A 24202-nucleotide genomic window follows, 5' to 3' on the forward strand; every position below is an offset into this window, starting at 1 on the left:
AGACCAGCAGACTCTTCACCATGATTTAATATTCCATATCCAGTGATCCCAGTGTATGAAAGTAAATGTGAAAATTCCTCAGACAATTTGTCTTCAGAAAATTGAAATCCCATAGCCCAAGTCATTTTTCCATAGACCCATATTGTTGAAAGTAGCATAACTGCATCATGCAAACACTTGCATCATCCAGTTCATACTCACTCAAATGTTTGAAACAAATTACATGCTGTTCTTGGTAAAATCACCTTGATTGTTAGGTCTGATTTCATATGATCATTTGTCAGAAAATATTGGAATGTTGTTTACATGTATGCCAGGACTTAAACTGTTCAAAGCCAATCGGGCCAACACTTAGAAATTTAATTTTACATAGACTGACCAGGTTTTCTATAGCCTCGGGCCATTGGACCACCTTACTTTCGAACACTGCTGATCCTGTGCACGTGCCCATTGCAGTCTTGCTTTTTTGTGCCTTCCATTCAACGAAAGACATTTACTTGTTAGTGAAAACGAAGCCGCCTATTATTCAAACGTCTGTTGATGGTACACCGGCTGACGCAAACATTGGTGCTTTGCTGTCCTCTGAACTGTTGGCAGTGGTAAAGGGGGCTCGCCTTGTCTGTCTACACAGAAGTCTTTCTTCTCGATCTATCTGTATAGTCTTTCGAGGTCTGCCAGACCTGGAATGTTCACCAAAATACACAGTTTAGTTCAGACACTGCATTGACCGAGAAATTACAGTAGAGTTGACATTAAAATGTGCTGCTACTTGTATGTCATACCACCTTGAACCATTCCAAAAGCTGGCCATCTTTCTGCATTGGTCAATTTTTCGATGTGCCATTTTCAAATACAGTAAGAGCACATGTATCATTTACCAGTACTACCTGTGATAATGCTGCTTTAGGTTACAAAGCATTGTGTTATGTTAGAGTACGGGGTACCGCAGTTTAATATGGGTTATCAATAGTTGGGTGTATCAATTAGTGGTATATTGCACCAAACACAAAAGATACACTGTACAAGGTTTTTTTTAACAAAAGGAAAATTCACTCTTTATCAAAATTTTCATACTGAAATTGTTGGTCCCTAACTTATGGCCAAGAAGTGTACATGAAATAATATAATAATGATGTAACTAATCGAGATCTCCATATATAGTGGAGAAAACAACATTAATTCTCTAGTCAAACTTGCCTCCATAAGCAACACCAATCTAATACGGTACAAGAAAGAAAATATAAAAGTGTGTGAATCGTGCTGGACTTAAAAACTATTGTATTTTTCTGTAGCAGTAAACTTGTACCAAAGATAATTTCAATGTGTGTGCATGATGTATGTTGCCTATGTTGAAGTACACAATATATATCCTATCCCTGCAATACTTGACCCCTACATGCTGGGTCTTAGATATCGGTGACTTACTACCTGTTGTTACTTGGCTTTAATGTATTGGACACCTGTGGGTTCCCCTGGTATACACTGTAATAAATATCCAGTAAATATACTATTGTGGTGACTTACATGTCAGGTAACGTATATCACTACAATTGTCAACAAACTCTACCATGGGGTCAAATGATACAGGTGCAAATGTTGTAACGGAATAATAGATATGGAGCCTTTAAGATTGTCAAGGAATTGATGTGAAGTGACAGAAATATTCAGGTTTCATATCAGTATTCACTGTTACTTATTTCCTATGAACACACATATCCATTACATTTGTTTGAAAATGTTTGATTTTTTTTCTCCAGGTAAGGTAACCTGTTATAAAATTGTTTTATTTTTTTTCTCATCTGGTAAGGTGTTACCTGTTACAAAATTGTTTTATTTTTCTCATCTGGTAAGGTGTAACCTGTTAGAAAATTGTTTTATTTTTCTCATCTGGTAAGGTGTAACCTGTTACAAAATTGTTTTATTTTTCTCATCTGGTAAGGTATAACCTGTTATAAAATTGTTTTATTTTTTTCATCTGGTAAGGTTACCTGCTATAATATTTACCTGTAAGGAGCTAGCTTCAACAAAAAATAGAATAATGTATGTCTACTCTGCTGTAATGCATGTCAAATGATTCTGTGGACTATATTTTAGTTTTGTCATCAGCCTATATATCAAATATTTTTTGTTCCTGCTGGCTGCTTCTGTTTTTACTTCACTAATAAAAGCTTATGAGCTATTCATTATCACATGATTGATGGTTAAGTATATGAAAATACATTTATTGCTCATTATTATAATCACCCTAAACACATCTAAAAAATCATGTTTTTTATCTTCCACTTTTGGCATTATGAAAAAACTTTTTTTAAAGAGCATGCCCTTTTAAACATAATTTGAATTTAAATTTAAAAAAAATTAATTGGTGTTCTTTAAATTTCCCTATATCATTTGTTGACAGCAACCTTTGCATTTTGTTGCTAGGAAGGTTCAAGCTTACTTTTTGTTCTATAATTTCAGAAAGCTATTACTTTTCAGACAAAAAAGCTACAGATTGATTTGGCTTGTATGAATCAATAAATGAATGTCTATCCCTTTTATTTGAAGTTTGCCCATGAATTCATAAACAAGTACATGGAGAACGTACACTCATCGCTGCTGGTAACTTATCACCTTATCAGCTTGTAGCCTGCCTGTGATTTTTGCCATATTTTTAATTTCCTTATTCTTTCCTTTCATGAAAATTTCTAAATTATCTTTCTGAGTGAATAACTGCATTTTGCTCAATTGTATTTTGTGGCTTGAAATTTAATAGGATTGATTTGTCGGTCATTTGTTTTGTGCACAGATTTATTTTCAGACGTAACTTTTGAAAGAATCATCTGATTTGATGAAACCAGACCAAGGTACAAAATCAAGTCATAATCAGCCAAAAGTTTGTATATAAGTATAATGTGATTTTAATTTTACAGTGGGATGTCTAATGGTTTCCGTATTATCTCTCCAAGAAATAATGGAATTGAATTTGAGATATAGTTTTGCAGTCTTTCCTTCGTTCTGTGCACCTGTTTGTGTGTTAGTTCTTGGTTAATTATATACTTTCAGCAACAACTAATGGAGTGATTCATGCTAAAATTGAACATCATGTCCCATCATCAAATGCAGCTGCAACTTCTGTATATGAGTAACTTTTGGGATGACAGCGTGTTTTATACTAAAATTGTGTGTTGTGTGAATCTGTAAACAGAGTTATGGCCCTTTGATACCTACCTGTCTCATTGTTGGGGACATTTCTTGTATAAAACTCTAATAAATCTATTTCACTTACAATGATTGAAGTTTGGATGTGACTAGAGTCTTGGAATGATGAATATATGATAGGTACTGAATCCTTGGTCAGACATCCATCTTAACAGAGTTATGGCCCTTTACTTAAGGTTTGTTTAATTTATATGTATGACATTTTGTTCTCCTTTTTTTTAATTTACATGGGTCTTTTGTTTACATCTCCAGCTTCTAATGTGTTTTTATTTCTAATTATTTGAACCATTTTTCTAATTATTTGAGCTTTCTTTCTAAATATTCAACAATTAAACAGATGACATTTTCACATGTACTTGTAGTAATATATATTTTTTCTCCTGCCACTTTATTGGGAGGCATATTATAAATCAAACTTGTGTTTCCTGCCTTGAATATTGGACCAGAATCATAACTCTATATGTCTTCGTACTCTTATTTAACAGGAGAGGAAAATATCTGTTGCCATGACATTTCAGATGTTTACAGCGCTGTGGTATTTGCTAACAAGATTAAGATATTGTGTGTGCATGATTGCATCTCATTCTGATCTGAAAAAAAATGCATAGTAATTTCCAGTGGTTTGACTTTTAAAATGTTTGTTGCGCATTTGTGAATATGTAGATTTCCTTGCTGGTGTAGGAAATTCCCATAGGATATTGATTGAATCTGATTTCCTCAGTGGTGCATTCAGCAATTAAATAAAGTATGTTCATGAGGTTTATGCTGTAAAATATTATACACATTAAAATAGTGCTAGAATTGTTCATCTACATTATTTAAAGTCAAATCCCTTAGTGTTAAATCAGCCCACTTGACATTAATCACAAAATCTTGCTCAACAAATTGTTTAATCTTTAATTTCTTTATGATTGCTTATAGAAAGGATCAGCAAAGACCCATATTCATGCTGTACTATATACAGTAGCAGATTTGGGAAAGTCTCTAGAAAATCATTCTTGTAATATATAACTCTCCAATTTAATGTTTTCTTGTAAAACCAGCTGGTATTTCCCCATTTTCCTCTTTGGAAACTTCCCCTTGAAATTAGGAAATCCTCATTCCTTGATTAGGCTAAATATTCTATCTATGTACAAGGAAGTCATTGGATATAAATCATTGAAATATTGTCAGTTTTAATATTATAACTAAGTGAGTTTGGTGATTTAAAATAAGGTGATAAGTATATATAAGTAGCTTATGATTGATCAGAACTTCAATAAAAACACATACTATAAGTAGTAGCTGAATCTACATACCACATTACCAGGTACATGGTGTTTGCCACCTCTAGCTCATGATCAGTGTTGATAGATGATAGCTATATATATAGTGTGTACGGGAAGACCTGTTGATTTGATTACAATCTCCAATAGATTACACCAAAGTGTACATTAATTGCTGCTAACTGGTCATTTGTCTGGTGAAGGTGACACTAAGCAGTCACTGAAATGTCACCAAAACATCACGCTCAAATTATACACTTGTATATGTAATATATATGCTTAAGTCTATTCACATATAATTAGTAATGAGCTTCTGTTATGATCAATCACCTTCTTGGTTTAATCTTGGGAAGGTTTTATCTGTTCCTCGTCAGATTTCTTATCAACCTAATTTAATTTCAAAGAAAGTGGAAAGGTTTGAAATAGGCAACCACAAGAGCTTGTTATTTAAATTACCAGCAACATGCTTATGTTTTTTTTTTTTTTTTGAGAATTTTGCATTAAAACAGATATTTGAATTTATTTTATATAATTATAGTTAGAAGAACTACCAGAACAAATTGAAAAAAAAAACTAAGCCTGACAATTAAAATCAAATAACCTGTTAGATATTTTCACTTATTTTGCTTTTGTTGTGACTCGTGCTGACACAGCTTTGAATATTGCGAGGGATATGGCCCGATCAATCATTGCCAAATCAAAGTGGGCAGGCTGCTCGGTGGAAACACAAAATTAATATTTTTTAACTCTTATTGCACAAATTGCCAGTCATTCATGGAGGAGCTGGGATCAACATTTTGGCACAAGTTTTATTTTATTAGATTTTTATGAGATTTCAAATTGATTAATGCCAACTGGCCTGACAAAACTTATTTATTGCTTGTGTTGTTGTGGACTTGTTTGAAAAAGGTCTATTTGCTGATTTTTTGGACTTATCAACGAAACTAACAGTTGAGTTATATATATTCATTTGTAAAGTGTATCAACAATAAATCAGAAGAAAGTTTGAAAATTACATGTGAAAATAAGAGGTATAAATTAGCTGTGCATGTGTCTGTCAACAAGAGAAAATTAAAAGGTCTGTTCATGTGATCACAAATGTTTATTTGATGGGTGTGTATTACCCCGCCAACAGCCATGACCATTTTAATGTGTAGGAAGACTCTCCTTGTAGTAGCTGGTGGCTATCTCAGTGAATAATATATTGTAGGCCTTCTGCATGATATCACCACCATGATAACAGAAGAACACTGTCTGATCACAGCTTTCTGAGGTAAAGTGCCCCAGGCTTAGGTATAAGTTAACAAAAATGTACTGGTGATTGAACCACATACCTTAGACGTTCACCCCAGGTGACTTAGCTATCATGATTATCTCATCCCCAGGTCTGTCCATAAATTATCAGAAAACAGTATTACATAGTATATCTAGGCATATAGGACTGGAGGGGAAGGGTTTCCAGATGTTTGTGATTTGACACTGAGTCAGATTATGGAACCTTCTGAACTACAAGGTGGTTTTAATTTGTCCAACAAGATAGTTAAATGTGAAAAGGCTCAGGTATAAGTTTCACAAATGACATTTGTTTCTGTTACAATATGGTAAAACAATTCATTGTCAGGACCATTGAGCCTCTTATTTCTGTGCATATGATAATTGAAATCAGATGAGGATTCTTTCCACAGCAGGAGTAAAGACCTTCCACATGTATATGTAGTCCAGTATAGTGATACATTGTACTTATGTCAACCACTTCAAGCTAATTTTCTAATAAACAGTATGATACTCTGTCAAGCTTATTTACTAATAATTAGTATGGGACTGTCATAGTGTCTGTTTCTTCTGTAATGGGAGGACAATAAGTAATGGCAGGATTATGTACTCCAGGTTACTATGTTATTGCACACATCCTTTTGTCTTGTTCATGACGAGGTTCTGTTGGAATGGCTATATAACCTGTCCTTGAACTGTTAAGTTGATCAGCTATGTCTGGTCACATTCTGAAGCTGAAATGGTTCTGGCAGCCGGTACTGATGGATTTTTTTGTTATTTAAGATAACACCTGATAATTACTTGTTCAAATGGCTTGAAGATGTGGAAGACATGTACATAATGATATACATAGTGGCACCACACAGTCTCTTGTTTGGTAAAAATAAAAAAATAAAAATTCAACTTATAGTCCTTTTTGTAAACATATTTCACTATGAAAATATCCAATGTACCTAACCAAGATGATATAAGGTTTAAAACAACAATACTGGTGATGTTATAGGGTTTGGTGGTATATCAGAATAATAGCTAGGTGATATTTTGACAGTAAATAAATCAACAAAGGGGGACAATTATAAAAAAGGGAGACAGTTATAGCAAAGGGAGACAATTAAAAAAATGGAGACAATCATATCAAAAGGGATTACTTTCAATGTGAAACAATTATAACAAAAGATTAAAATTCTAGCTATCAGAATTCAAAATAACAGCAACCAGTAAAAAAAAATCATATATAAACATTCTTAATTTTATTCTTTTGTCCTTCTCTGATGTTCTTTTAGAAAAAAAAGTGTACATGATACACCGAAAATTATGGTATTGTTAATAAGAATTATGAAAATGTTTTTGTGTGAGAGACACCATTTTATATGAATGAGGAATATTGAAATCAGTTTAATGAATATTGCTGGACATCATCTTCAGGAAACTGCTGTTACAATCACAAAGAGATGGAATATAATGACATTTAACACGAGAATGTTATATGATTATATTGCTGTGACAAACAAGGTTATTACAATTACAGTGAATAGGATTTACACACTTGATACAAACGATCCAGTAGACAGCTGTTGCTGGATACTGGACAGGCTAATGAATGCTTCAATTCCCTCAAAGTCTGTCTACAACTGTCTAAAGTTAATGGATCTACCATATATATGCAAGTGTTCATTATGCTGTCCATCATTCCTCAGTTGTTTACATACATCATAGGTAAAAAGGATAGGATCTGTACGTGTAGTTCGTGGACTATCCTTGATGAACTGACCATTGGTCTACTGGTCAGATATAACATTTTATAGACTGTATATAGCTCATAAAGGTAGTGATAACCTATAAGGGAAGATCCATGACTTCTATATGTTTACACTTTGAGTTTGCTGTTGTATTCAATTTCCATCGCAAATTTTTTGCCTCCTGCACCTTAATTTGTGGGCTATTTACTTATGAAAACTCCAAAATAATTAAAGTGATTTTGAAAAATTTTCATCAGCAGAGGCTGCTTACGTTGTATACAAGCTATATGGCAAAACATAAATAGATATTTGAGAAATCTAAAATTGATTCTAATTTGAAGTTGTGAGACATCAAATTCAAATTGATATCATAGAAAAATAAAGCTCTTTTCTTTTCAAGCTCTTTCTTTTCAAAACACCCTGATGGATCTGAGTTAAAGTTAGAAGGTGTAACATTATATAATACCTTGCAGCAATCTTGGTCAGGGAGAGATGTGGCTGTCTTACTTCAAAAAACTGAAATGACATGTGATTATCTTAAGTTCATTTGCAGGTTCAGACCCAACTTAACATTACAGTTGGTTCCCACTACCATTGGTTTTATAAATTTAGGACTAATTTCTATACAGCTGATGTGTTCTCTTTTCCAGTTTATGAGGGATGAACTACAGTACACAGAAGGATTTGAGAGGCTGTCCATCTTCCATGGAAACGATAAACTCATCAGCACTGGAGACCTCTGGCAGGCCTGGAAAAAGTCTACAGGTGCGAAAACACAGCTGCTCATAGTCAGCTGAATCATGTCAAGTATTATAAGTGTTTGCTTATGATATGTTATCAACTAATCATTTTGTAACTCTAGATAAACAGATTTTTTCATGTTTTTAAGCATGACATTATTCTCCAAGATAAAATTCAAAACTGATTTTTTTTTTTAAATAGTCCAGACATTGTATCTGTCATTTCACTTTCATCAAACATTGAGCTCTCAGAACTAATGAAGACTTAAAAGGACATCTAGGTGTATGTTTATCAGTTTTGGCATGATCCTATGATCCTATGATGACAGCAGAACCATTAGGTCTCCCTTCTCATTACATATTATTGTCTTCTGCATTGAAATGAAGGGGCCACAATTAGCTCAGTCAGTTAGAGCAATAGCCACGTAACCTTGTAACCTTCCCGTGTTAGTTTGTGTTTCTCAGGAAGAAACAGACTGAGCTGTGCTGTCGTGGTTGTGTTCATGGGCAAGACACTTATAGCCCTATTTGCTCTGCATGGCTTGCACCTGCCTACAAATTAGCATTGAAATGTGCAGTCTCATCAACTGTATAAGGGTGACATATTTAGTGATGATGTAAATTATTTGTAATATTAGTTCTCCATTCTCCAAACTGACTAATCATGTTTTCAAAAGCTCACTGATGTTTTACTTTAGGTATATCAATATTCTGCAATTTTAAAAAGGGTAAACGGAGAATACTACATTAAGTTAAATTTACACTACATGGCAGTTAAACACAAATTTCTAAAATGAAGAAACACTCCATCGATCTTAGTACATACATAAAGAGCTAAATTGATAATCATATGTAAATCTGTACATATTTATCTCTTTCACCTGAATCGTTGAGTTGTACACTACATCACTCACTAATGACAACAGAGCAGTATTGATGTATATTACTTTCTATAAGCATAACAAACCTTACATTGGCCTGGAATATACTGTTTAAAGCAGGATTAGCTCTACTAATATATTGATGGAATATTTATAACTCCCCCCAGATCAAAGATTAATCTAAAAACCAGTTAAAATAGAATCTCTGGTAAAGTAGATGTGGAGGTGATTGTAGTTTAATAGTCAGTGGCCTGGCTGAGCAGAGATGGTGGGGAGGGGGTTAGCTACTACTGCAGTGAATGGCCTGACCATGACCTGGGCCTGGAGATGTAGGACTGTAGTAATTAGTAGAGTTATCTTACTCATGCTTGGGCTGTAATCAGGCCTAATTACCTGGTAATATAGCCTGTATAAATAATGAATACAGTATGGGACTTTCTACTTTATATAAGGTCACTTATACACTGCTGTCTATCATGGTACTGGAGGGTCAGTGAGTACAGAAATCTACAATAGTGGAGGTCACAGCTATACCCAATATCATCAGTACTCAAGGAAACCATTAATTTGTCTGGTGTATCTGGAACAGTCCATGTTCTCCATATAAGACTTCCAAAGCTTTAAGAAACATGTAAGAATATCACGTTTTGATTGTTATTGGTCCTTATTTTACATGGATTTATTACGTTAAACAAAATAAACCAAACGAAACCAAACATGGATTTATTTAAAAAAATCAGGGGGGATAACTCTAATGAAACCACATGTAACTAAATATATAGTACTGTATATATGATATTAATTAACATAAACATTAAAAATTATCTGATGATAAAGAGATAGAGGTTAAATCAATATCGGGCTAAAACTTTGAACCCAAAATCTGTGCATGGCCAATTAACCCTTCCTATGTTGAAAGAATGTATATATTTACCCCAATTTTATACATATAATATTATTATTATAATATTATTTCCACAGAAAGGGCATCTTTAAAATATATTGTTTTATGGTAGCTGTGTTACAAAGACATTTATAAATGCATTACCTTTGAAGCATGGCCAAATGTTCAGCACATAGAGAGGATCTCTGCTGAATACATCAGGGTACCAGGTATCCATCCAAATACTCGCCATCAGTAACCCAAGGTCCTCACGCACAGAGACCCTGGGGCGATTCGTACAGAAAATACCATTATGGCTCTGATCAACCAATCAAATACCACCATATATATTACATTTTGGAACTCGTTCGTGTGAAACATATTTTAGGGATCCCTGTCATGGGGGCCACAACCACTAAGAGACAATGAATTTAACAGACAAATACACATGTTTTATTATAATAGTGTGGATGTCATGTTTTGAAAGTATTTAAAACAGTTCGTTCTTTCACTATCAAAAGGTATTCCTTGGAGGCAGCTGTTATTGTATAAAGTTGAAATGAAACCTCAATAAAGCGGGTGGAAATTCCTGTAGAAACATTTTTCAATGTACCAATGTATACCAATTGTGCCATGGTTTCTGTCCATGACAGGACCATGGGTTAGTACCAAGTACTTTACCTCTGTTAAATGACAGAAGATTTGGTTCTCCTATCTTCTATTATTTATGTGAAGAGTAATAAGTAAAACACCTCCAGGTTATCTAGTGTATAGAGTATATAATCCAGAAGTGTTCAGACACATGAGGTACCATTTTATGGTCCTATGTGAGCAGTGTTTTTGTTATTGATGGGTATAGGATTGACCTTTCTGAAATGTTGGACTGTTCCCAAACTGACCATTATATAAACAAGTCCTTGTACATGTAGATATTGATCTGGTGAGAGGGGCTCTGGTACTGATGAGGATTTTACCTATGGTCATAGTGATGTGGGTACTTTTACTTAACAGCTAGAATAGATTAGGTGAGAAACAGATCACTGTCAATAATTATCTTGATTCAGATTATTTGAAAAATGTTTTGAAAATGTTCAGTTAAGTGTTCACAGTATTTTAGAGATAGGATCTATGTATATCTTGGAATTAAACAATTTGTTAGACAGGTAAGTAGTTATTATAGATACAAGTGATACCAAAATAGACAGGTGGGTCTGTAGTAAAAAAGTAAATTTTAGACAGGTGATAGTTATAGAAAGATGGTATTGTCAGACAGGTGATAGTTATAGAAAGATGGTACTGTCAGACAGGTGGTAGTTATAAAAAAGTGGTATTGTAGACAGGTAGTAGCTATAGAGGATGACAGTTATAGAGGGTGATAGTTATACATAGATGACAGTTATAGAGGATGATAGTTATACATAGATGACAGTTATAGAGGATGATAGTTATACATAGATGACAGTTATAGAGGGTGATAGTTATACATAGATGACAGTTATAGAGGGTGATAGTTATATACATAGATGACAGTTATAGAGGGTGATAGTTATATATAGATGACAGTTATAGAGGGTGATAGTTATACATAGATGACAGTTATAGAGGGTGATAGTTATAGAGGGTGATAGTTATACATAGCGATGATAGTTATATATAGATGACAGTTATAGAGGGTGATAGTTATACATAGATGACAGTTATAGAGGGTGATAGTTATACATAGATGACAGTTATAGAGGGTTATAGTATACAATTATTGCCCTTGTTCCATGTCAACTCGGAACAAGGGCAGTAATTGTTTTATTATACCGAAAAAAACATAAGTGAATTAATTTTGGTATCAATAAGTTTATTTATTACTATCAACAGTTTTTAAGAAAAGTTTTTAAGAGTTACCCCATCGTCTTTCTGGACCCGGCATAAAATTATCCCAGTCGAACTTTCAATGTATGGACGTCGAAGTTTTCACAATCCTTGGTCTAGGCCTACCTGTTGCAGATAGGAAATGTCTAAAGGAATCCACGGCCCCATTGATGACCCTTTTGGTGTTTTTAGAATCCTTTTCTTGCAATAATTTCGCCAATTCCTCCTCTGTTGGCAGACGATAGCGTCCGCCGGCAGCCATTGTTGTTGTCAAGCAGAATACTCGGAACTCCTCTGATTCGACTACTTTTGAAGACGTTACGGAAGAGAGTTCCGAGTTGGGGCTCACGAGAGGGTGACATAACGATTTTGGAGGGCTCACGAGAGGGTGACATTATGATATTCAGAGGGTGACATGATGTTTCGAAAGCGACAGCAAGTCAATAATGAATTATTTGGAAAGTTGTGGTTGACATAACGAATGTTTTTAATCACGTGACATGGTTTTCACTAATCAGAAGCTGTGATACAAGTCTGAGGTATAATAATTATATATAGATGACAGTTATAGAGGGTGATAGTTATATATAGATGACAGTTATAGAGGGTGATAGTTATATATAGATGACAGTTATATACATAGATGACAGTTATAGAGGATGACAGTTATAGAGGGTGACAGTTATAGAGGGTGACAGTTATATATAGATGACAGTTATAGAGGGTGACAGTTATAGAGGATGACAGTTATAGAGGGTGACAGTTATAGAGGATGACAGTTATATATAGATGACAGTTATAGAGGGTGATAGTTATACATAGATGACAGTTTAAGAGGGTGATAGTTATACATAGATGACAGTTATAGAGGGTGATAGTTATACATAGATGACAGTTATATACATAGATGACAGTTTAAGAGGGTGATAGTTATACATAGATGACAGTTATAGAGGGTGATAGTTATATATAGATGACAGTTATAGAGGGTGATAGTTATACATAGATGACAGTTATAGAGGGTGATAGTTATAAAGGGTGATAGTTATACATAGATGACAGTTTAAGAGGGTGATCGTTATACATAGATGACAGTTATATACATAGATGACAGTTTAAGAGGGTGATAGTTATACATAGATGACAGTTATAGAGGGTGATAATTATACATAGATGACAGTTATAGAGGGTGATGGTTATACATAGATGACAGTTATAGAGGGTGACAGTTATACATAGATGACAGTTATAAAGGGTGATAGTTATACATAGATGACAGTTATAGAGGGTGATAGTTAATACATAGATGACAGTTATAGAGGGTGATAGTTATATATAGGTGACAGTTATGGAAGACGACAGTTATACATAGATGACAGTTATAGACAGCTGTGTGGGTACATGTAGATATAACAAGACATATTGACTGTAAATCATCTATACATTATATTACATGTTATGTACATAACTATGGAGACAAAAATGTGGACAGAGATTTAATTGACCATTGCAGTGTACAACTGGACCACAGAGGATGTCCTTCAGTGGCTGGTCAAGCATGTGGAACTGCCCATCTATGTTGAAACATTTCGTACCAAGGCTGTTGATGGACCAATCCTACCAAGGTAAATATTTTCTTACTTATTAAGTTTGTTGTTAAGAGAGATGTAAGACAGCCATTGGGTAATAAAAAATATGATAATTCATTGTAATACTGAACATTTTTTACAGTTATGAAGTTTTTGTTAGTAATTTATAACTGAAGGTAAACTTGTACAATAGCTATAGTGTAAAAGGTGATAATAGTTTGGTTAATGCTTTGTGATGGGAGGAATGACCACACAACCAACTGGTACTGTTCCATTGGGAACATTGTACCTGGGAGGGTTTAAATGTTGATGATAGATTTACACTAAATTCTACATAAAAAGTACTTATACACTTTCATCCATACAAACTCTTATATATTACCTAGAAATCAAGACTCAAAATGAACACTTTCAGATTTGTATGTATTGTGACCAGTAAAGTCTATTACAGACAGACAGGAGAGCTGAATGTTGAAATCACTCCCATTATACCAGTAAATTGTTCTCATCGAAAATTTATAAAACCTGTACTTTATTGAAAAATCACACCAAGTTCTACATTACTGTTAATGCTTTGTTGGCATTCATAGCCTTTCTCTAAAATATTCATCTATCCCATGGCCAAGCCAATATTTCACAGTGCAGATATCGTAATCGGCCAGTTTAAGTTAATGTGTACATTCAGATAATCTCCAGCACATCCAAGTTACACAGACACAGACCTTATTTCTATCATTAGTGCTTTCTCTTGAAATTCAGATTCTTTGAGTATTATGTTATATTATTGTTCATGCCAGATTGCATTGACAAATTAAATTCTTGACCATATAAAGAAATATTTTATTTTCATTCTGTATCTATCGGGATATCTGAGTATGTCAGGAAAACATGCAATCAACTAATACGAGAAAAAAATGACTATAAGGAAACATCTACTGGTATTGGTTACCTTGGCCTTTTAATTGAGAGTGTTTGCGTTGAAGAGACAATAAAATCATATATAAGGAAACATTCAATTGTTTACCTTGGCCTTTTAATGATTGTTTTAAGTGTTGGACATCATTATAATTTTTACCTCTGCCATTTAAATGAGAGCATTTAGTATAGGGATTGTACAAACAATAAGATTGTGTAAGGAAACATACATTTGATTACCTTGGCCTATTGTCTGCTGAGAATGTCTTGGTCTTTTGATTTGAAGGACATTGTCAGGTAACAGATTGTAAGATTTACTTGGCCTTTTGTTATGCCTACTGCAGTGAGCAAGCAATAAGACTTGGCTAGGAAACAATTTGATTATGTTCAGGCCTGTCTGATTTTTAGGACCTAAAATGGAAGTTTTGGACCTTGGCTGATGTCTCCTGGGTAAAAACTATCCTCACCTCAGATGGACTAACCATTAGATAGAGAGAAGGGTGATCACCAAGGTTATCGTGTTATGTAGTCAACCACACTCCCAAAAGTCAATAGGCTGGCCACAAATTGAAACCTCATTAATATTTCAATGTAATGAAACTGAGCAAAACAGATTATCTAAAGTGTGTAGTTCTTTGTTGTTGACTAAAGCTTTTATGAAGTTTGTGTGGACTAGAGCTTTTAAACAGTTTGTATGGACTAGAGATTTTATAAGGTTTGTGTGGACTAGAGATTTTATAAGGTTTGTGTGGACTAGAGATTTTATACAGTTTGTGTGGACTAGAGATTTATACAGTTTGTGTGGACTAGAGATTTTATACAGTTTGTGTGGACTAGAGATTTTATACAGTTTGTGTGGACTAGAGATTTTATACAGTTTGTGTGGACTAGAGATTTTATACAGTTTGTGTGGACTAGAGATTTTATACAGTTTGTGTGGGCTAGAGATTTTATACAGTTTGTGTGGGCTAGAGATTTTATACAGTTTGTGTGGACTAGAGATTTTATACAGTTTGTGTGGACTAGAGATTTTATACAGTTTGTGTGGACTAGAGATTTTATACAGTTTGTGTGGACTAGAGATTTTATACAGTTTGTGTGGACTAGAGACTTTATACAGTTTGTGTGGACTAGAGACTTTATGCAGTTTGTGTGGACTAGAGATTTTATACAGTTTGTGTGGACTAGAGATTTTATACAATTTGTGTGGACTAGAGATTTTATACAGTTTGTGTTGACTAGAGATTTTATACAGTTTGTGTGGACTAGAGATTTTATACAGTTTGTGTGGACTAGAGATTTTATACAGTTTGTGTTGACTAGAGATTTTATACAGTTTGTGTGGACTAGAGATTTTATACAGTTTGTGTGGACTAGAGATTTTATACAGTTTGTATGGACTAGAGATTTTATACAGTTTGTGTGGACTAGAGATTTTATACAATTTGTGTGGACTAGATATTTTATACAGTTTGTGTGGACTAGAGAATTTATACAGTTTGTGTGGACTAGAGATTTTATACGGTTTGTGTGGACTAGATATTTTATACAGTTTGTGTGGACTAGAGATTTTATACAGTTTGTGTGGACTAGAGCTTTAATACGGTTTGTGTGGACTAGAGATTTTATACAGTTTGTGTGGACTAGATATTTTATACAGTTTGTGTGGACTAGAGATTTTATACAGTTTGTGTGGACTAGAGCTTTAATACGGTTTGTGTGGACTAGAGATTTTATACAGTTTGTGTGGACTAGAGATTTTATACAGTTTGTGTATGTGGACTAGAGATTTTATACAGTTTGTGTGGACTAGAGATTTTATACAATTTGTGTGGACTAGAGATTTTATGCGGTTTTTGTGGACTAGAGATTTTATACAGTTTGTGTGGACTAGAGATTTTATACAGTTTGTGTGGACTAGAGATTTTATACAGTTTGTGTGGACTAGAGATTTTATACAGTTTGTGTGGACTAGAGATTTTATACAGTTTGTGTGGACTAGAGATTTTATAAGGTTTGTGTGGACTAGAGATTTTATACAGTTTGTGTGGACTAGAGCTTTAATACGGTTTGTGTAGGATTTGTTTTTGTACACAATACCTTTAATTGCCTTTTTTTCGTGATATTTAAATTGTCTCATTAATGTCTCGCAACCAATTGCAAGGGGATATAGAGATACACCCGTACATAAATAACCGAACAACCTCCTTACTCTACTAGCTTCCTGAAACTTCATACTCTTATTCACAACCATCATCTCTTCTTTTGAATTTTAAATCACCTGAGGTCAGAAAAGAGGTCGCTACATTATAAACAGATTTTTTATGTCCTGCTGAATTCAATATATATAATTAATGATCCAGTCAATGTCCTGAAATTTCATATACAATGTACATACATATATATATATACTCACAATCATCGTCAATCTCTGGTACAAGCTTGTGTTTAAACCACCAGAGGTCAAAATTGAGGTCACTGCTACTCTAGATCTTGAGTTGATTTATTGAAACGTTTATAAGTAAAATATGCATGTCAGTGGAAACTGTTAATTGTTATAACCAGCTCTTTATCATCAGTGAATGGTGGATATAGGATACTGATATGGGATGGCTTCAAATGTTGAGATTGGTAGTTGACATTTTCCAATGAGAAGACATTGAAAACAGGAAGTTTTTTTTATCAAAACAGGACAAACCTCGGAAATCCCAGGTTTAGATCCAGAATCTCTGTTGGATCTGCATCGTAGAAAAAAATTGTGATGCACTGTACATCACTTTAATATCTGATTTCAATCTGGAATCGCTTCCTGGTGGTAGTTTACAGTATGTGATTGGACATGCTTATTAACCAGATGTCTTCCTCAAAAGTCATCATTGGTCAGAACTGGTAGACGTAATATTTAATCAGGTCCTGTTCTGACACAGCAGCTTGTATGTGCTAATCAGAATGTCGGAACATATACTTATAACAGAAATCAGAGTTGAATAACCAGATCCAGATAACCAATGTAATAGTCAAGCTTTGTCATATTCTTGGCTCTATCTATGTCATATAGTTCACTGAACTTCTTTGTAGTATTATGTGGAGAAATACAACTGCAGATATCCAGAGGGACTCGTGCTTCTGTTTCATATCGGCCTATGTGTATTTTTATGAAGAATTAAAGTCTGTGAAATAATTTGCCTTTATCACTTAGACAGGAATACAGTCAGATTTATTTATATCCAGAATTGGCAGAGTCTGATATATCATCAATTTCATCAGACGATGTGCCAGTATTGCTGTATATTCAACACACAATTTGCTGGATGTGTCAAATTTCTTGGATATTGAAACTAATAACTACATCACGATAATGTATTCCTGGGAGGAATATCTTTGACATTTGATGATCATGAGCTTTATGATTGAAATAAGATTTTATGACAGGAGATTTGTATAAAGGATCCTACATGATCAGTTTCCAACGAATTCTCAGATTTGCTTATATAGCATCCCCAGATAGCCATTAATTATATTATATAATTTGCTTTGGAAATCATAATGTATATGTTGGAAGTGTGTTCTGTGAAGGCAGTGTGATACAGATTACAGTCGAACCGGTTATATTGAAATGCTCAGGGAATGGAAAAATACTTCAAATTAACTGGTTTTCAATTTAACCGGGATCCAGCCTTTTGCCGACATTTCAGTACCACGCTACGTCAAACAACACACCATTATTCAATGTAGTTGATTTTACTTAGTCAGTATTTACAATCGGTTCCAAAATGATAATAGTTTCACAGTTTATGAAAAATAATGTTAAGTTCGACGGGAGAAGTCTTCGACTGTTGCTTGTTTTTGTTTATGTTGAGTTCGAATTCGCGGACACACGTGGGAACAGTTTCAGGTACATCCGGCTACTTTCCAAGAAACTACCGTCTGAACTCGGACATGTGCGTCGATGATAGATGGATTTTCATGAATTGTTTGAGGGTCGTTGTCAATATCACTGTTCTGGTTACGTTGTTATCATTTTCTGTTGAATACCTAAGAATGGCCTCGTCATTTGTAATTGTCTCGCGTGTAGTTAAATGAGAGTCAATTTTGATGTATATATGTAGCAGAAGCCAAAATAAGCTGTGTCCCTCAAGGTATATTCGTAAACAAATACAGATTCATGCTAATAACGAACGCATTTAATGAGTTAAAGTCACAATTTATTTGTATTGTGTAAATCAGAATTTCATTTTTACCTATCTATTGATCGGACGCACGTACCGTAACGGCGGTAATTATATAATCTAAGCCAGTCGTGGCGACTTTCAATATAAGCGGTACATAAACAATGGTTTAGCATTGCCGGGGGCAATAATTTCCTTTCAAATAAAGCGATATTTCAAATCAACCGATTTCAAAATAACCGATGAAACAATACAAAGACAAAGAAGGCATTTGGACGGGGATTTTATTTCACTTCAAATTAAACGATATTTCAATATATCCGATTTCAAATTAAGTGGGTTCGACTGTATATGGTTATCAATCCCCTACTGGTGAAACCGGGGGGATTATAGATTTCTTCTCTGTCCGTCCACTCAGTTTTCCACACTTTTGGTGAAAGAAACATTCAAGAATTTGTGACTAGATCTGGAACGGAAAATCTGGAATTATTATGCAACACAATAAAATCCAGATTTTCCCATTTAAAGATTCCATTTTTATACTTTTTGAGAGAAAGGATTAAAAATAAACACCTGTAGAAGCCGGAAATTAAATACACCATCGATGTCACAACGTCCTGTTACAGCTATCAGTATATCCAATAAAGGTTACATATCTGTTGGGTGTATAGGAACAGCAGTATCATGTTATCTTACCAATTATAGGTCACCTCCTATCCTGGTAGCACGATCTAGAAGAAAACAAGCTCCACCTTCAGGACATGAACTCTCTAGGTCCTATTGTCTTGTCAGCTTTAGCTATGTGAATTTATTTTTGAACAGGATGTGAAAATAACCAGCTGTCAGATTAGCTACAAAGTGACAGAACAGAGATTTAGAATTTTAATAAGTTGAGGAATAAATCCTTGCCTGGTGTCTGTCAGATATTATTAGTTAGGAAAGCAACAGTTCTTTCTATCAAAAAAAACCACATACATGTATATGACAATATGTATGTATTCATATACAATTTGATATACCAGACCAGCGGTTCAACTTGATACCGATTTAGGTTTATGTTGATATGAAATACTGATTGATATTATTTGTCAATCATGTGTGATGAAGACAGAAACAATCTATATCTGAGGGTAAGATTTTTCTGGTTATGATGCTTCATGCTAGCACTGAATTTCAACATATCATATCTCAGGTTTATATGACTCGGGCAGAAAATTAATTCATATTTTTTCCCAGAAAACATATTTCTGAGTCATGAAGATGTGATTGACTAGGAAATTTAAAGGTTCCCCATCAAAGACGATATTAATTTCATGAGTAAGATTATTTTGTAGCATTGTGCTTTCCACCTACACAACGCTAGCTGGTATTCTACAACACTTGTGGAATTTATACTGGTATCCAACAAGGGAAACTGTTGCAGTGTATTGCTATTAAAATCACAGGGTATTACCTGCCAGCAATGATGCTGATGAGCACGGACTTTGATTTAAATTGTCTAAGTCAGACATAATCCTTTTCCATATGTTGTATAATGTGTAGGTGATTGAATAGACATGATACATAGTAAGATGATCAGAATACTGAAGTGTGAAGGGTGTGGTCGATATGACAACAGTATGGACCACAATCTAATCTCTGTAATGCTTTATCCCTCTATAATGACTTGTCCTACAATCAATATACAGATTATACAAACATGGCTCTATGATTGATGAGTTGAACGCTGTAAGAAATTAGAAAGCTCTATGTATACGTGTATGTTATACAGGTACATGACATGTTATATAATCATTAGTAAGGATATGAATCTATGAAGATAAGCAAAGGTTTTCATTACTTTCACACGCAAAAAAAATAACACATGAACTCATTGTCGGTTAAGTTTATGCAAAATCATTTCCAAATATAAAATTCAAAAATATTAATTTCATTTTCACAGTAATATTTAGTTTTTCTGAATTTGTTTTTGTCTTTATGTGAATACATTCTGAACCCTGTTTAAACCGCCTAGTATAATTCCCATATTACCCAATGGTTGAGTGTCAATCAAACTGACATTCATGAGGTTATTAATGTTGTAGATAAAAAATCAATATTTCCTTTTAATTTAGGAACTTTTTTTTATACACTTACATTATTGCATTTGCATTCTTTTATTGTTTTAAAGGGACTATATATAAACAGAATGAAAATTGAACAAGGAGAGAGAAAACAAAAACAAAAACTATTTGATGCTATCTGTCAATATTAATGTAACAATGATATCTTCAGGTTTTAAAAGGTGATGCGCTGTTTACCATTTGGCTATGGCAGTAGACAAGAGAGATCGCCTGTCTTGTGTATGGTATATACTTAAACAACCTGAAATGTGATTAGAGTTAAAACCTTATTAAGTTCCTGAAACAGCTAGAATACAAAGTATGGGGTAGCTATCACCATTCACACAGGTGTAAATGATCAGGTATGGAGATAGAGGAGGGGAGATAGATCTGATACAATAAATCTCTAAAATACAATTTACAATATACACTATACAATATTTTGTTTGTTTTAGACTTGCTGTCACTAACAAGACCTACATGGTAGATGTTCTAGGGATCAAAAATGGTATCCACCGACAGAAAATCTCTGTGAAGGCCATGGATTTGGTTTTGTTTGGACCACCAAAAGGTAAATTCTTGTCAGGGACATGAGTATAGCTTCCCTGTCAGGGTCATATTTAATCTGGCCCCAGTTTCATCAACATTCCTGAACTAAAGTAAAGTTAAAATTTTCCATAGAAAGCATTACAGAATCTAAGGAAAAGAAGCTTAGTTAGGGAACCTTCCTTAAATGTCCAGACAACATGAAACCTATAGTATTTATTAAACTGAAGGTGAGATGAGGTACATCTCCTGCTTCACCTGTAGCTGTTGGATAAAGCTACATCTCCTGCTTCACCTGTAGCTGTTGGATAAAGCTACATCTCCTGCTTCACCTGTAGCTGTTGGATACAAATAAAATCAAACCCAACAAACTACATATGCTTTGTATCATAAACCTAGTGTACCTACTGGTACATGCCCCTCTCACAGTCTGATGTGACAAATGTTACTTCTCTGCTGATCTATACATGTCAACACGATGATGTTGTATAACCACAAATAAAACGTATTCACCTACTGAAAACTCATGGGAATTAATACTATTAAGATCATTGTATTTCTCAAGCTGTATAAGCTAGCCCAAGGGACAAACATATAATCTTGGACTCAAATAGAGGGCTCTAAGACAGTAACTTAACCCAAGGAACAAACACACTTTCTTAGCCTTTGACTCAAAGTAGAGGGTTCGCAGACAGTAAGCTAGCCCAAGGGACAAACATATCATCTTTGACTCAAAGTAGAGGGTTCTAAGACAGTAACTTAGCCAAAGGAACAAACACACATTCTTTGCCTTTGACTCAAAGTAGAGGGTTCGCAGACAGTTAGCTAGCCCAAGGGACAAACATATCATCTTTGACTCAATGTAGAGGGCTTTCAGACAGTTAGCTAGCCCAAGGAACAAATACACATTCTTTTTTACTCAAAGTAGAGGGCTTTCAGACAGTAAGCTAGCCCAAGGGACAAACATATAATCTTTGATTCAAAGTACAGTAAAGGGGTGGGCTTATTCCAGGACGATATTGTCCATCCTGATTTTGTTATTTGACAAATAAATATTTGTTTGTATGAGACCTTGCCCTCATCCTTATTCATTGACAGATAAACACAGGTTTGTAAGAGACCTTGCCCTCATCCTTGTTCATTGACAGATAAACACAGGTTTGTAAGAGACCTTGCCCTCATCCTTTTGTTGTTCATTGACAGATAAACACAGGTTTGTAAGAGACCTTGCCCTCATCATTTTGTTGTTCATTGACAGATAAACACAGGTTTGTACGAGACCTTGCCCTCATCCTTGTTCATTGACAGATAAACCACAGGTTTGTACGAGACCTTGCCCTCATCCTTAACACAGGTTTGTAAAGACCTTGCCCTATCTTGTTGGTCATGACGATAAAACACAGGTTTGTAAGAGACTTGCCCTCATCCTTTGTTCATTGACAGATAAACACAGGTTTGTACAAGACCTTGCCCTCATCCTTTTGTTGTTCATTGACAGATAAACACAGGTTTGTATGAGACCTTGCCCTCATCCTTTTGTTGTTCATTGACAGATAAACACAGGTTTGTACGAGACCTTGCCCTCATCCTTTTGTTGTTCATTGACAGATAAACACAGGTTTGTACGAGACCTTGCCCTCATCCTTTTGTTGTTCATTGACAGATAAACACAGGTTTGTACGAGACCTTGCCCTCATCCTTTGGTTGTTCATTGACAGATAAACACAGGTTTGTACGAGACCTTGCCCTCATCCTTTTGTTGTTCATTGACAGATAAACACAGGTTTGTAAGACACCTTGCCCTCATCCTTTTGTTGTTCATTGACAGATAAACACAGGTTTGTAAGAGACCTTGCCCTCATCCTTGTTCATTGACAGATAAACACAGGTTTGTAAGAGACCTTGCCCTCATCCTTTTGTTGTTCATTGACAGATAAACACAGGTTTGTACGAGACCTTGCCCTCATCCTTTTGTTGTTCATTGACAGATAAACACAGGTTTGTACGAGACCTTGCCCTCATCTTTTTGTTGTTCATTGACAGATAAACACAGGTTTGTAAGAGACCTTGCCCTCATCCTTTTGTTGTTCATTGACAGATAAACACAGGTTTGTAAGAGACCTTGCCCTCATCCTTTTGTTGTTCTTTGACAGATAAACACAGGTTTGTAAGAGACCTTGCCCTCATCCTTTTGTTGTTCTTTGACAGATAAACACAGGTTTGTACGAGACCTTGCCCTCATCCTTTTGTTGTTCATTGACAGATAAACACAGGTTTGTACGAGACCTTGCCCTCATCCTTTTGTTGTTCATTGCCTTGGGAGGAGTATGGTTCGCCCTAAATCAGCACAGACTCGGCAAGAAAAATGCCATCAAGTTCAGAAAGAGACTCGAGGCTCTACAGAAGGCAGAATTATCCCTGTCAGAACTACAGGAAAAGTATGTTACACTCACATTTTGTAAAGAAGGCATGAGACTTTATTCCAATCTGTAATTTCAATTTTAATATATCTTAATGCTACCAAATATTGTGATCCTCATGTTTTAGAATTTTAATGTTTAAAATTTGGTAAAGATATGAGATTGTGCTGCTAAGGACATTGAAGCATGTCGGACATTGAAGCATGTCGGACATTGAAGCATGTCGAACATTGAAGCATGTCATCCTGGTGACTGGTAGTAGCTATGTCAGGTTATCCTCAAAGACTGGTGTGGTGCCAGATGCCTTATACAATAAAACATTTTAAAACTATAGTTATGAAAATTTATGGTAGACTCAGCATCATATCATTAACAGTATTCAAGGTGTCATGAGAAGCAATGTCAGATTTGTTTTATTGATATATATAAGACAAAAATATAAATGGTACTGGTTTGTTTTCAGACTGTCAGCTGCAGAGGAACAACAAAGAAGTGGTTTGTCAAGTTATCCATCAGACAACATGGACACTATTTCAGTAAGGCTAACTTTACCCGTTCTGTCGACCAAGTAGTCAATCTCCCTAGAACCTTGTCTGTTCTGAGTCTAATGATTTGCC

At 34.7% G+C, this 24202-nt stretch overlaps 1 protein-coding gene across 4 annotated transcripts in view; it reads left to right on the top strand.

Annotated features, from left to right (window-relative positions):
- The window catches only part of LOC117329225 (stromal interaction molecule 1-like), a 78783-nt gene that overhangs the window by 36177 nt on the left and 18404 nt on the right, over positions 1–24202 (top strand). For 3 of the 4 annotated variants that reach the window (XM_033887057.1, XM_033887059.1, XM_033887060.1), the window contains exons 3-8: positions 2548–2601; positions 8128–8242; positions 13358–13469; positions 21075–21190; positions 23429–23603; positions 24049–24121. In XM_033887057.1, the coding sequence (XP_033742948.1) occupies positions 2548–2601; positions 8128–8242; positions 13358–13469; positions 21075–21190; positions 23429–23603; positions 24049–24121 (645 nt within the window). The remainder of the gene's footprint in view (positions 1–2547; positions 2602–8127; positions 8243–13357; positions 13470–21074; positions 21191–23428; positions 23604–24048; positions 24122–24202) is intronic. The other variant, XM_033887058.1, reaches the window with a different exon arrangement.

Source organism: Pecten maximus, chromosome 6, assembly GCF_902652985.1.
Source record: "Pecten maximus chromosome 6, xPecMax1.1, whole genome shotgun sequence".
Taxonomy (NCBI): domain Eukaryota; kingdom Metazoa; phylum Mollusca; class Bivalvia; order Pectinida; family Pectinidae; genus Pecten; species Pecten maximus.